This window comes from Andrographis paniculata, unplaced genomic scaffold (assembly GCF_009805555.1).
Source record: "Andrographis paniculata isolate CXL003 unplaced genomic scaffold, ASM980555v1 Contig49END, whole genome shotgun sequence".
NCBI classification, from domain to species: Eukaryota; Viridiplantae; Streptophyta; class Magnoliopsida; order Lamiales; family Acanthaceae; genus Andrographis; species Andrographis paniculata.
Window position 1 is genome coordinate 1,848,978 of NW_026137583.1, and position 14,658 is coordinate 1,863,635.

General features: G+C 35.7%; 1 protein-coding gene across 1 annotated transcript; it reads right to left on the bottom strand.

Annotated features, from left to right (window-relative positions):
• Nucleotides 1–2,612: 2,612 nt before the first annotated feature.
• LOC127253096 (GATA transcription factor 1) lies at nt 2,613–4,617 on the bottom strand. Its single transcript, XM_051277531.1, has 2 exons — nt 4,304–4,617; nt 2,613–3,467 (listed from the first exon to the last, which is right to left on the bottom strand). The coding sequence occupies exons 1-2, from the start codon at nt 4,472–4,474 to the stop codon at nt 2,826–2,828; spliced, it is 813 nt and encodes a 270-aa protein (XP_051133488.1). The 5' UTR covers nt 4,475–4,617; the 3' UTR covers nt 2,613–2,825.
• Between the last annotated feature and the right edge of the window lie 10,041 nt (nt 4,618–14,658).

The following is a 14,658-nucleotide window of genomic DNA, read 5'->3' on the forward strand; positions in this document are numbered from 1 at the left end:
GTTTCTGCTATCCTTATTTTGTTTGTATTTGTATGAAGTAGATGTTATAACTTCTGTTTAGTCAACGTGTTTTACTAATTTTTTTATAAAAGTTATTTGTTGTTTTTTATCTTTTTAAGGCCTATAACTATTAACTTTTGAACAAACTACATTTCGCACTTGAATGGTTGATGATAGGTGCATGAGTTTGTTTGTGTTCTTGTTGCTTTGGGTGCCTTGTATCACATGCCAAAATGAAAAAGAATGTTAAGAAAGTAAAAAACAAATATTTCCTATTTTGGCACATGTAAGATGCAAATTTGTTATCAGACTTTACAATCGACATCAAAGAAGAAAGTCTTTTTGTTTAGCTAAAAACATAAAAGAACCAAAGACAAATGGACAAAATTGAATTGTCTCGTGCACACTCATTTCTAGAGAAATGAAATATCGATTCAAAATTCTTGGGAAATATTTAATGTCTTCGTTTATTTACCCGTAAGTTAGACGAAAATCAGCCTTGGTTGACTAGATCAGAGTAGTTGAAGAAGATTTAAATTTTGAGGGAGAGAAACTAGTGTTTAAACTCTCTATTTGTGTTTTTCCATCCCTTCATGTTTTGGAAAAAACATTCAATTTTCGATGGAATTGTGAAATTATTAAGACGAATGAGAAAGGTGATGAGCAACTAGTAAACAAGTTTACTTTTAGCTAGTTAAGTGGTCTCTTGAGTTATTATTGTAGTGTAACGTTCAGTTTTTTGTGCATGACTAAGGAATGATAGTAAGGGGACATAATACTTTGTGATGTATGTTTGTTGGATGTATCGAGTCCATATGAACTTGGAGATGGATTTTATTGGATGATCATTGGATTGATATTCTCCAAATGTAAGTTTTAATACTGAACTAGATCAACAAATATCGTTTTTCATTTATGTTCGTACTTTCCAACCATCATCATGTGTTTCACTTACACACACGGGTGTTATAACTACAAAATAATCTTGTGGTAGAAGTTGTATTTATGGTTGTCTAGTTTTGCTGTCAAGAAACTCGAAGGAATTGACCTCTTATATCACTAAGTTCGGCGATCATGTCCAACAAAATTGAATAATGCCAAAATTTCAAAAGTAACGTGTAAACAAAAACCAAGTATTTGCAAAGTAAAATTTCAATTTCTTTATCGTCAGAATTTTCAATAGATGTGTTTGATTTGTATGGTTATATTTCTTTTGCCAACAATCAATAGCCCTATGCACATACTTACTACAATTTTTAGCAATGAAATAAAAATAGATTTGCATAATTTACCCTACCTCTTTATTGTGATTTATAATTTATGCGGCTTCGCTCTTTAATTTTTCTTTTTTTTTTTCTTTTTTCTTCCTAAATCTTTGTTTGTACCTTCCCGGTACTATTGCGTTGATTGTGCATAGATGCTTTTAAATATGTGGACATCGTTACTTGCTAATAAATTACTCTTCGCGTCAGCTTTTGAGGATTCATTTATCTTTTGTGTTATTGTACTTAACATTCAAAATATCCTTATAATTCTATAAATTTTTATACAAATGTATTATATTAGTATTATAAAACACTAATATAGATATTTTTATCATTTTCTCTTAATTTGTAAGATATAATAATTAATATCCAAATATCAATACGCAAAAAGTAAATATAGTCCTTTAGTGCTGAACGAATGTAGTATAATTTAATTTTTCATCTAATTTAGACCAAGATCATAATAGAATGTTAAAATTATTGTCATTGTCTACAAATAGAAAAGGTATACCTTGATTAAACAGAAATGAAAATAAAATTAGAGAAAAAGGGAAAACCTTAATAACAATTCCTTTTTGTGTCATTGCGTCATTGAAAGAAAATAAATCTGTGTTTTGGACAAAGACGACGAAGAAATCTTCCCATTTAACAATGATGTGTTTGTGCAAGATTTTTTCTATGGGCAAAAAAAATAAAAAAAGGAAAACCTTAATAAGAATTCCCTTTTATGTGGTTTTTTTTATTTTTTATTTTTTTTTTATTATTTTTTTTTATGGGCAAAAAATCTGTGTCATGGGCTAGATTTTCACACGACAAGAAAAGATGTTGTGGAAGATAAGCAATACATTAGGTTGGAGACTATGAAATATACAATGAGATGATTTTCTTTGTGTAAGGTAAATGGGTAGCAACTTACAATTTCAATCATTGTCTTTTTCCAAGCCTTTGACATTATCATTTTTAAAGAAGATTTCCAAAGCTTTTTCGAAAGTAGCCACTGCGGTTGCTCTTACAAAACAAAGCCCAACAAATGCGTAAGAAGAAATATCTCCAAATGACTCAAATAAGGTGTTAAAAAGTAAAATTTTAGTAGTGTGTTGATCGCCACCTCCTCGGAGGTCTCTAGTGCCATGCCCGCCGCCGCCGCCGCCACCGCCTCCTCAACCACCACAATGCTTCTATGTTATGAACAAGTGGTTTACCATCCAAACCATTCTATCTTGAAAATAAAATTTCCACCAAAATTCCATGCTTAATTGCCAAGATTTGGATGAAAGGAGAAACACAATCACTCACTATAACCATCTACTAACTCATATATCATAGTACTCCACAACAACTCTAACCCCCACCCCCACCCCCACCCCCACCTAGCTAATTGCTTCAAGTACACATACACAAATCCTACAACCTCATCATCTAAACAAAAATAAATATAAAAATACGATGTTAATTTTTAAGGAAGAAAGAAACCACCAAAATAAAATGAGACAATGGCTAACCCTGCTGCTGCTGCTGCTGCTCTCTCTCTAACCTATTATATCCTCTATATCTCTCCTCCTATATATATCCACAACTCTCACCAACCGCCACCGGTAACTGCTTCTTCTTCCTCATCTCCACCACTTTCCGATGAGAATTCGAATGCAGCTTGCTCGAGAACGTCGGGCTACTTGCAGGACGATACTCAGGAAGCAATCGACCCGACTTGTACCTCACTCCACAAGCATTGCATAGCGTCTTCGGCCCCATAGGACCCGCACGCCATTGCGGTGTTTTGTCAGATTGGCAATGCAAGCACCTTCTCCCAATGCCAGCTCCCCTGGAATTCGTCGTTGTAGGTAACACAGTTTCCGGCCGTTCTTGTTTAGTCTTGAAAGAGACTTGGGTCGCCCACAGACAATGATGATGATGCTGCTGTCTGAACAATCCGACTAAGTCTGACCTCTTTCTTCTCAGCCTCTTGCTCCGCGAACGAACGGGAAAGCTCTCGGGCACTTTCAGACTGCTGCAGTAGCTCGCGACGGTAGCACCGCCGCTGCTACTCGTCGTATTGCTGTTGCTGCTGTTCTCGAGCACCGACACTGGGCTCTGATGGTTTAGCAATACAAGCTCCGGATTGTCGGCTAAGATCCCGAAGCAAGTATCGACGGACGGGAACGCGTCCTTGTTCGATAGCCATTCGAGTTCCTCCTCAAACTCCTGAATGAAAAAAGCCATTACTCAATCAAGCAATCAACAAAAAGACGAGTAAAATCTTCACTTGCAAAGCAAAAGAATGTGATCACGTACTGGGATGAGAAAACCTATTATGTAATCACGAATAATATCAATCCAATGCAGATACAGCTAGACAATGGCATTTTAACAGATTTTCAAAATTGGGTGACAGGTAGCAAATCCCCAATCAATCAAGTTCTTGGATGTTATGCTACAATAAAGTCAAATTACTCCACGTGGGCTATATAATGCTATCTCCATTCAGGAATGTCTTCTGTCCATTCAAACACACCAATGGAACAGCTACCTCAGAAATAAAATAAAAAATTATAATTATAATTTGAATTTGATAGATATTTAGGTGTTAATTGAGATTGAGAGAGCACATGCAGTGCAGAATCGTGTCTCAATATATATATATATATATTATATCAAATCATATCTTATCGTATGGCCTCAGGCCCACATGATTGCTATGCACATAGAAAAGGAGGACTCCACCATTAATCTTTACAGCTAATTTCCGTTGTCGCCAACAATGCCTCCCATTTATTTTTTAAAATAAAAATAAAATAAAATAAAAAATATATACAATTCCAGAAACACCCCTAGGGGTTGCAGGGTGGGAGGGGCAAACTCGTCCACAGAAACGAGTGAACGCGGAGAAGCCGACAACGTTGACTTGACAGGCAACCATTAACAGAACTCGGAGGTGACTCAGAGCTGACTCGGCCGAGTCGACTCAGAGAGACACCGGTTCAAAGCGAGTCACCGCCGAAGTCGGAAAGAAACAGCACAGAACAGGGCGGGTGACTTACAGGGAAGAGGCTGAGACGGCCGGAGGAGGAGGAAGTGGAAGCGCCAGGCTTCAATTCATCGGTTCCGTCGAGACTGAAGTCGAGAATGTCTTCGGTGACGACAAGAGCAGGCTCGACGACGGAGGGGAGAGTCGCCATTTCTAAGGCGGCGATGGTGGCGTCCAATTCCATGGGGGTTGGGGTTGGGGTTGGAGAAGTTTTGGTTATTAGGGTTGAAGAAGGTAGAGGAGAGTGGAAGGGAAAGGGGGAGTCGAATGTCCTCTTTTGGAGGTATTAATTATTGTGGGAAATCAAAAATTGAATTCAACGAGGCTAAGGGCAATTGGCATACATTTACGACTTCTTAAATCATTTTCCTTTTTTATTTTATTAATAATAATAATAATAATAATAATAATAATATTAAGGTGCCTGTTCGGATTCATTATAGTATCATTTCGGGGCTGTGTTTGGTGTTTGCCATTAGTAAATTCTACGACTGCATTTGGTTTGTAAAAATTGAAATAGAGATGGAATAAAAAAGTTTCAAAATTAAATAAACTGGTTTGAGTTGATTTGGTTTAAAATTAAACAAATTCAACTTTTATTTATTAATATATGTTGAAACGTGACTTGGATTTAGCGGTCTACCCGACCCTAAACCAAAGCGAAAGGGCTGTTTCAATTGGCAGGGTTCCTTTTGGGCTTATCCTAATTAATAACAAATGGACTTAGGGTTTAGGGTGTTTTGGGGTGCTTATAAATAGACAACTATGGTTCTTAGTCGGATGACATATTGTAAATCTCTGAATCAGTATAATAAAATCTCTCCGGTTCCTGCCCGTGGACGTAGGTTGACACACCGTCACCGAACCACGTAAAACCTCTGTGTTCTTTATTTGCTTTCTTTCTCGTTTTCTCATAACAAGTGGTATCAGAGCCATATCCCATTGATTGAAAATGTCCTCGTATAAATTTGATCTGGAGAAGTTTAATGGGTCGAATGACTTCACGCTCTGGAAGGTCAAGATGAGGGCACTTCTGGTTCAACAAGGATGTGCGGCTGCGTTGGAGGGAGAAGACAAGTTTCCTAAAGACACGAAGGAGGAGGTAAATAAGGAGATTTTGGCAAGGGCTCATTCCGCGATCTTGCTGTCAGTTACTGATGAGGTGTTACGGGAGGTTGTAGATCAGACAACGGCTTTTGGGTTATGGAATAAACTGTGTGAGAAGTACCAAAACAACTCCCTCACGAACAGGCTATATCAGAAGCAACGTCTTTACACCCTCCGGATGTCCGAAAGTACTCAGGTAAAGGATCATCTTGATACCTTTAACCGTATCATTCTTGATCTTCAAGGAGTTGAGGTTAAAGTAGATGATGAAGACCAAGCCCTAATTTTATTGTGTTCACTACCTGGTTCATATGAGAATTTTGTAGATACTATGCTATATGGTAGAACTACAATTTCTGTTAATGATGTGAAAGATGCCCTTATGTCCAAAGAATTGAAAAGAAAGGTTTCTCTGGAAGAGGGTTCTGGTTCAGGTCTGTTTGCAGGTAGGGGAAGACCACATGAGAGGGGTAACGGGAATGGGAGGTCGCGTTCAAAATCAAAATCCTCTAGCAAAGTTAAGTGTTATCTTTGCAAGGAGAAAGGGCACGTTAAAAGGGATTGTCCACAAAAGAAGGGAAATACAAAAGTTGATTCTAGTAACAGTGGCAGCAGTGCTGCTGTGGTACAAGACAGTTCTGATGATGGGGACTTTGGTGAAGTTCTGACAGCGTGTAGTGCTAGTACTGCTGATTCCTGGATTATGGATACCGGTGCTTCTCACCATATGACGTTCTCTCGTGATCTACTAACTTCTTTTAAGGAGTGGAATGGAACGGTGAAGTTAGGTGATGATGGGGTTCTAGCCATAAAAGGGAGCGGGGTAGTGCAGATAAAATTGCATGACGGTACTGTCAGGAAATTTGACTGTTGGTATGTTCCTGAACTCAGAAAGAATTTGATTTCTCTTGGGACCTTAGCCAAGAATGGTTTAAAATATCATGGTGAAGGTGAGTGGGTGAAAGTCCTGAAAGGTGCGCTGGTAATGATGAAGGGAAAACTGCAGCATGGAATATATTTTCTACAGGGCAGTTCAGTGATGGGAACGGCGGCGGTATCTCAGTCCTTGGATAAACACGATGATAGGACAAATTTGTGGCACCGGCGATTAGGTCACATGAGTGAGTTAGGGTTGTCTGTGTTGAGCAAGCAGGGTTTATTTGGTGGGGATGTGATAGGTAAAATTCAATTCTGTGAGGCTTGTGTAAAAGGGAAGCAACGCAGGGTGAGGTTTAGTACCGGTCATCACACTTCAAAACAAATTCTGGAGTATGTTCATTCAGATCTATGGGGTCCCTCTCCGGTGAAATCGCAGGGCGGGTGTTCTTACTTTGTCACTTTCATAGATGATTATTCGAGAAAAGTCTGGTTGTACTTTCTAAAGACTAAAGATGAGGTGTTTGGGAAGTTCAAGGAGTAGAAGACCATGGTTGAAAAACGGACGGGTAAACAGGTCAAGACTCTAAGAACTGATAATGGGTTGGAGTTCTGCAACGCTCCATTTGATGATTTTTGCAAGAAAGAAGGTATAGTGAGGCACCGCACTGTACGACACACACCACAGCAAAATGGAGTTGCAGAGCGAATGAATCAAACCCTCATGGCGCGTGCTAGGTGTATGCGCATATTTGCTGGCTTGTCTAAGCAATTCTGGGCTGAAGCAGTAAACACTGCTAGCTATCTGGTTAATAGATCTCCATCAACTGCAATTGACTTAAAGACTCCTCAAGAGGTATGGTCCGGTAAACCCTCTGATTACTCTAATTTAAGAATATTTGGATGCCCTGCATACGCTCATGTGAATGATGGTAAGCTGGAGCCGAGGGCGGTAAAATGCATATTTCTAGGGTATGCAACAGGAGTAAAAGGTTATCGACTGTGGTGTACAGAAGGTAAAAATCCTGGTAAATTTCTTATTAGCAGAGATGTAACCTTTGATGAATCTGCTATGCTTGATCAGAGTAGAGGTTGTGAAAGTATTGCAGGTACAAAAGATTGTGGTGCTAACCAGAGGGTGGAGTTTGAGACTCCTGACAGAGTTGTGTTAGAGGAAAAGCAGCAGGATAATAATATTGATCAATCCGATCAACCAGATCAGTCAAAACCTCAAGGGAAACCGGTTGAGGGGGAAGCTGATGACGCTGGTACTGGGGTTGAAGATTCCATAGCAGCAAGAAAGGGAAAGAGAAATATTCAGAAACCAGCTAGGTTTGCAGGATGTGTCAATACGTGTGACATGGATTCTGTTGCTTATGCACTAGCGGTTGGTGATGATCTTGGCTCTGATGAGCCAAAGACATATAAAGAAGCTGTGGCGAGTAAAGATGCAGAAACCTGGATTATGGCAATGAATGAAGAGATGCAGTCTCTTGAAAAGAACAAGACTTGGGATCTTGTTGCACTACCAAAAGGGGTGAAGCCAGTGGGATGCAAGTGGGTCTTTAAAAGAAAGGAGGGAATTCCTGGTGTTGAACCTGCTAGGTTCAAGGCGAGACTGGTGGCAAAAGGGTTTTCACAGAAGGAAGGAATCGATTACCATGAAGTCTTTTCTCCTGTGGTGAAACACAAAACCATTCGGGTTCTTTTGGCAATGGTGGGTGCTTTTGATCTGGAGCTGGAGCAGCTTGATGTAAAAACAGCATTCCTTCATGGTAATCTAGAAGAACAAATTTACATGTCTCAACCGGAGGGGTTCTACAGTTCTAAAGGGGACCAGGTATGTTTGTTAAAGAAATCTCTGTATGGCTTGAAGCAATCTCCGAGGCAATGGTACAAGAGATTTGACTCATTCATGGTGTCTAATGGTTATACTCGTAATCAGTTTGATAACTGTGTTTACTCGAAGAAAGTTTCTACTGATTCCTTTGTGTATCTGCTGTTGTATGTGGATGATATGTTAATTGCAGCTAAGAACATGGCTGTAATTAATGACTTGAAGGCTCTACTAAAGGGTGAGTTTGAGATGAAGGATTTGGGTGCGGCAAAGAAAATACTTGGTATGGAGATCTGGCGTGATAGAGAAGCAAGACGGTTGTGGGTTTCTCAAGAAAAGTATATTGAGAAAGTTTTGCAGGCATTCTCTGTTGATCAGTCCAAACCGGTAAGTACCCCTTTGGCGGCACACTTTAAACTTGATCGAAGCACTATACCGGCTACAGATGAAGAGGTTAGTTACATGAAGACGGTTCCATATTCAAGTGCAGTTGGAAGTCTTATGTATGCGATGGTATGTACAAGACCGGATCTCGCTTATGCGGTTAGTGTGGTGAGCAGGTTTATGGCTAATCCGGGTAAAGCTCACTGGGGAGCTGTAAAGTGGATCTTGCGATATTTGAAAGGAGCGTCTGATATTTGTCTGGTATATGATGATAAAGGCCATGGTGATGGTCTTGTTGGCTATGCAGACTCTGATTACGGGGGTGACTTGGTGAAACGAAGATCACTAACTTGTTTTATCTTCACTCTGTTTGGATGTGCAGTCAGTTGGAAGTCTACTTTACAACCTACGGTTGCATTGTCGACGACTGAGGCGGAATACATGTCAATGACTGAAGGTATTAAGGAGGGTATCTGGTTACATGGTCTGGTGCAGAGTTTGGGTCTGAAGGTGGAGAAACCGGTGTTATTCTGTGATAGTCAAAGTGCTTTGAGTTTGGCTAAAAATCCAGTGTATCATGAGAGAACCAAACATATTGATGTAAGGTTGAATTTTATCCATGATGTTCTGGAGGAAGACAAGTTTTCTATTCAGAAAATAGCTACAGAACACAATCCAGCTGATATGTTGACAAAGGCGCTACCGACGGAGAAGTTTGAGCATTGCTTGAACTTGGTGAATATTCGTAGGAGGTAAAGCCTTCTCGGGGCATCTGGCAGGAAGGAGACGACTGAGAGATACTGACGAACCTTTGGCGGTTGGAGAAACTCCAAGTCAAGGTGGAGATTGTTGAAACGTGACTTGGATTTAGCGGTCTACCCGACCCTAAACCAAAGCGAAAGGGCTGTTTCAATTGGCAGGGTTCCTTTTGGGCTTATCCTAATTAATAACAAATGGACTTAGGGTTTAGGGTGTTTTGGGGTGCTTATAAATAGACAACTATGGTTCTTAGTCGGATGACATATTGTAAATCTCTGAATCAGTATAATAAAATCTCTCCGGTTCCTGCCCGTGGACGTAGATTGACACACCGTCACCGAACCACGTAAAACCTCTGTGTTCTTTATTTGCTTTCTTTCTCGTTTTCTCATAACAATATATAATTTAGGTCAAATATAAATAGTCAAAATTAGCACTATTTATTAATATATAACTTTTTTAAAATATTAGTAGTAAATTAAAAAACATCTTAAACATATTTTAAAATATTTACACACCGAAAATATTAGGACTGGTTCGTTACAGCATACCGAAATATATACCGTATATTGTACCAAAATTTTTGGCATGGTAATTTACCATACCATTATCGAACCAAGAAATTAGTATACCAAAAATTCGGTATGATTTATATTTTATATTGTACTGTACCGATTATTCAGTATGCCGAACTATCCGTTTAAACGGTATCGATATATATATCGTATTATACTAAACACTAGGTCCGACAGGCAAGTCACACCTAGGCGAACCCATGACCCCACGGTCACACGTCCAACCCCCACACCACCAGATCATCCCTTACGGGACTCCTTATGTCTCCCTTTTAATTTTCAAATAATTTTAATGAACATATAAAAGAAAAATAAAAAACTCCACTAGGCCTTAATTATGGTAAGTTCGACCCGATTTACCAACTTTATTGCTTCGCTTGTACACATCATACAAATACATATAGCAACTATAGGATCACAACCCTTGATGAACTCCATAAATGATTCATAAATGTTCGAGACAAAGTACATATATGACAACTTATTTATTACTTTGCGAGGGACGCACAACTGTCAAACCCTCTATTTTCATACATAACATACTAATAGGGGATTGTAGACAATTCATATTTATATCACGGATGATGGTCTAACGACCATTCCATGGTGGATGATGTGCACCTCGGAATCACCCAAAAGCAAATCTATTATTTCGATGCCACGATCTAGCCCATTTGAGTTCTAATTCGAAGTTAGCTAATTATCCTAAAATACCAGTATACTCTCTTATATTTGCAATGTATAGAGGTGGAAGACTACGTCTTATCATCCCATACAATTGACGAGTTGATCAAACTCAACGAGTAGTTTCAATTAACAATTTAACTCAATATACAACATGCGATTAAAAAAATCTTAAAGTAAATTCAACTCGAAACATCCTATTTATAAATATTTAACCATCTAGTCAATAAAATGTTGGCCAAATAATCATGCTTTGCAACATAGTGAAAACTAAACCAAAACTTTCAAATTTGTTCATAAAACACTTTTTTTTTTTTTTAAATCAATATTTTCATTTAATAGCTAAAACAAGAATGAAATATTAAAATCCAACAACTTCATTGAAATTCGATGTTATTTTGACAAACAAACATTTGCACAATATGTGAATTCAAAATGACATAATTTAACCCTAGTTTGCAAGGTATTAGATTCAGTTAGGGGTTTATTCAATACACAATTTTAGATAGCGGTTGAGAGTTCTCAGGTTATCCAAAAATTCAATAAAATTACAATAATAATAATAATAATAATAATAATAATAATAATAATAATAATATAATAACATGTTGAATATGTGGAAAGGTAAGACACAAAAGCAGATAAATGCAAATTAAAGAAAAAGTTGATGAAATTTTTTAAGAAACTGATTTAAAAGAAAAAAATTGCTTCATTATTAGTACGATCTGACGAGGAAAGAGAAAAATCTAAATCAAGTAGTGAAAATTCATGTAATACTATGTCTAGAATATATATAAACGTGATCAAATGAGATTATTTAAAAATATTAAAAGATCTAGTTCTCAAAGAAGAACTTGTTAAATTAGTTGAACATTTTAGTTTATCGAAAGTTTTAGACAAATATTCATAGATCCTTTAACCAAAAAGAATTCTTCAAAAGATATTCAAAGTGAAATAAATATATTGAAAAGTCAAATTAATAAAATAAAAGAAGAAATTAATTCACTCCAAATAAAATATCTAGAAATTGAAGCTATAATTGCATTTATAATAATTAATGAAGATACATCTTCAATAAACCCACCTTCTAAAGAAATAAAAATAGAAACACAAATCCCCCCGAATTTCAATTTTTACAAGTAATAGAAAAAATTAATTTTAGAAAATGGTATGCTATGATTACTCTAGCAATGATGATTTTAAAGAAACTTTTGTTGCGATAGCGGGACAGATCAAAATTACATAAAAGTTGGTCTTATTCCAACAAAATATTGTGATAAAACTAATAAACAATTATTAACAGCAAATGGAGCCCCTTTAAAATTAAAATATAAAGTATCTAAAGGATACATATGTAATATAATTAATGATATAAGTCAAGATATAATTTTAGAAACTCCTTTTTTAATTCAAATATATTCATTTACTACCGAAAGTCAATGTATCTCATACTAATATTATGGAAAAAAAAATATAACTTTTAGACTTTTACATTTCGTAAAACAAAAAAAATTATTTTTACTTCAAACATCTTTTATATTTAAGCAGATAAATTTAATACAACAAAAAGAAAAAGAAATCATGTTTCTAAAAGAAAACAATCTTATGTATCAATAGAAGAAATAATAAAAGATTCATTAGTTCAAAAGAAAATATTAGAAGTAGAAAATTTATTTAAAAAAGAAATTTGTGCAAATATTCCAAATGCATTTTGGGATTAAAAAAAAACATATTATTAATCTTCCATATGAAAAAGATTTTATAGAAAAAAAATATTTCAACAAGAGCTAGACCAATTCAAATAAACCAAGAATTATTACAAACATACAAAAAAGAAATTCAAAGTCTTTTAGATAAAAAAACACTCAATAGGCCCTCAAAGTCACCATGGTCGTGCGTTACTTTCTATGTTATGAATCATGCAGAAAAAAACTGTGGTGTCCCAAGGTTAGTTATTAATTACAAACCCCTAAACAAAGTTCTTCTATTGATAAGATATCCTATTCCAAATAAAACAGATCTATTAAACAGGTTATATGATGCAAAAATATTTTCAAAATTCGATTTAAAATCTGGATATTGACAAATTCAAATAGCCGAAGACGATAGATATAAAACTGCTTTTAGAGTCCCTTTTGGTTATTATGAATGGAATGTAATGTCTTTCGGATTAAAAAATGCTCCTTCTAAATTTCAACATATAATGAATGATATTTTCAACTCCTACTCCACTTTTACAGTAGTATATGTAGACGACGTTCTAGTTTTTTCAAAAAATATAGATCAACATTTTAAGCATTTACAAACATTTTTCAACATAATTAGAAAAAAAATGGTTTAGCGGTTTCATCATCTAAAATGAAATTATTCCAAACTCAAATTTGTTTCTTAGGGCATGAAATTCATATAGGAATTATTAAACCAATAACTAGAGCCATAGACTTTGCAGATAAATTTTCCAATGAAATAAAAGACAACCAATTACAAAGATTTTTAAGATGTTTAAACTATGTAGTTGAGTTCTTTTCAAATATGAGACAAACTTGTCAACCTTTATTTCAAATATTACAAACTAATTCCCCCCCCCCTATCGACTAATCAACACACTGAAATTGTTCAAGTATTAAAAGAAAAAGTTAAAGTCCTACCATGTTTAGGTATTCCAAACCCTCATGCATTCATGATAGTGGAAACATATGCATCTGACATAGGTTATGTAGGAATACTAACACAAAAAATAAAATCAAAAGAATAGTTAGTTAGATTCCATTCAGGGATATGATTTGGACCACAAAAGAATTATTCAACAATTAAAAAAGAGGTTTTATCCATTGTCTTATGCATTTTCAAATTTCAAGATGATTTATATTTCAAAAAAAGTTATTAAAATTTGACTGTAAATCTGCAAAAGAAATTTTACAAAAAGATGTTCAAAATCTTGTTTCAAAACAAATGTTTGCTAGATGGTAAGCTATCTTATCTGCCTTTTATTTTGAAATTGAATTCATTAATGGTTCATTAAATTCATTGTCTGATTTCCTTACTCGGGAATTTTCACAGGGTAATGGTAAACTATAAACCCAAATCCATTATACCTCCTAAATTCATTCCTTTTAACCATACCCTCAATTTATATAGACTTAGAAAAAAAAAATTTATCCCAACTCATGGAATTAAAAGCCCACTTAATTCATTTTTTAAAACTTTTTGAATATAATTTAGAATTCATAAATAAACACCTTCATTTATTTCCAAAAGATGATAGAGGGTACTAGAACACCCTAAATTTAAAAGCTCGTACAAAATTAAAAGAACTAAAAAATGTATCAAATTATTTTATTGCCTAACTATAATTTTCCTTCTATAGGTATGAACACTCCAACTCAATCTACAACTCAAAAAGCAAAATATTATGAACTCATTCCAAAAATAGTGATTCCTACAAGCAACAGGTTTCAACCATTTTTCGATTTCCCCCCCACTAACCTATACTCAAGCCGCTCAATCTTCTCAAAATCAAACTATTTCGAAACCACAAAATCAACATATGGACAAAACTTAAGCTCCCCGTACTCCACCTAGACAAACAACTAATTCCTCATATTTTAGAAAAGATATTACTGAACATGTCACATTAACCCGATTCAAAGATATCCTTGACATAGATACCCTTAAACAATTCACCCAAAGACTTTTCCCAACGGGATGTAACTGGAGCACAAATGATCCCATCAAAATCCAAAATTTTTATAAACTCATTTTAGTAGATTCTGATTCAATTGAACTCACTCATACCAAAGATTCTCAAAATCCAGACCGCATAGCCTATTCAAAATGCATAATAAAAAAGAAAATGGTATAATTCCTCCCGAGGTTCAACTTGGCTTTCAACTCATCAACAAAAAGTCCAAAAATGAAGAATTCCAGAAGCCAATACTATATCACGTCGAATTCAAAGTTCCATGGATATTTTGCTGGTCCTTCAAATTTTTGTAGGCTATCAACAAACTCAATCTATTATCATTGGTTCAAGAATTTAAAATCAAATGGTGGAACCAATTCAACATCCAATTTTGTGATCAACAAACAGTAGTCCATTATTTTCAGACGGGTAAAAAGCTAACAAAGACACTCAAAGAAATTCCA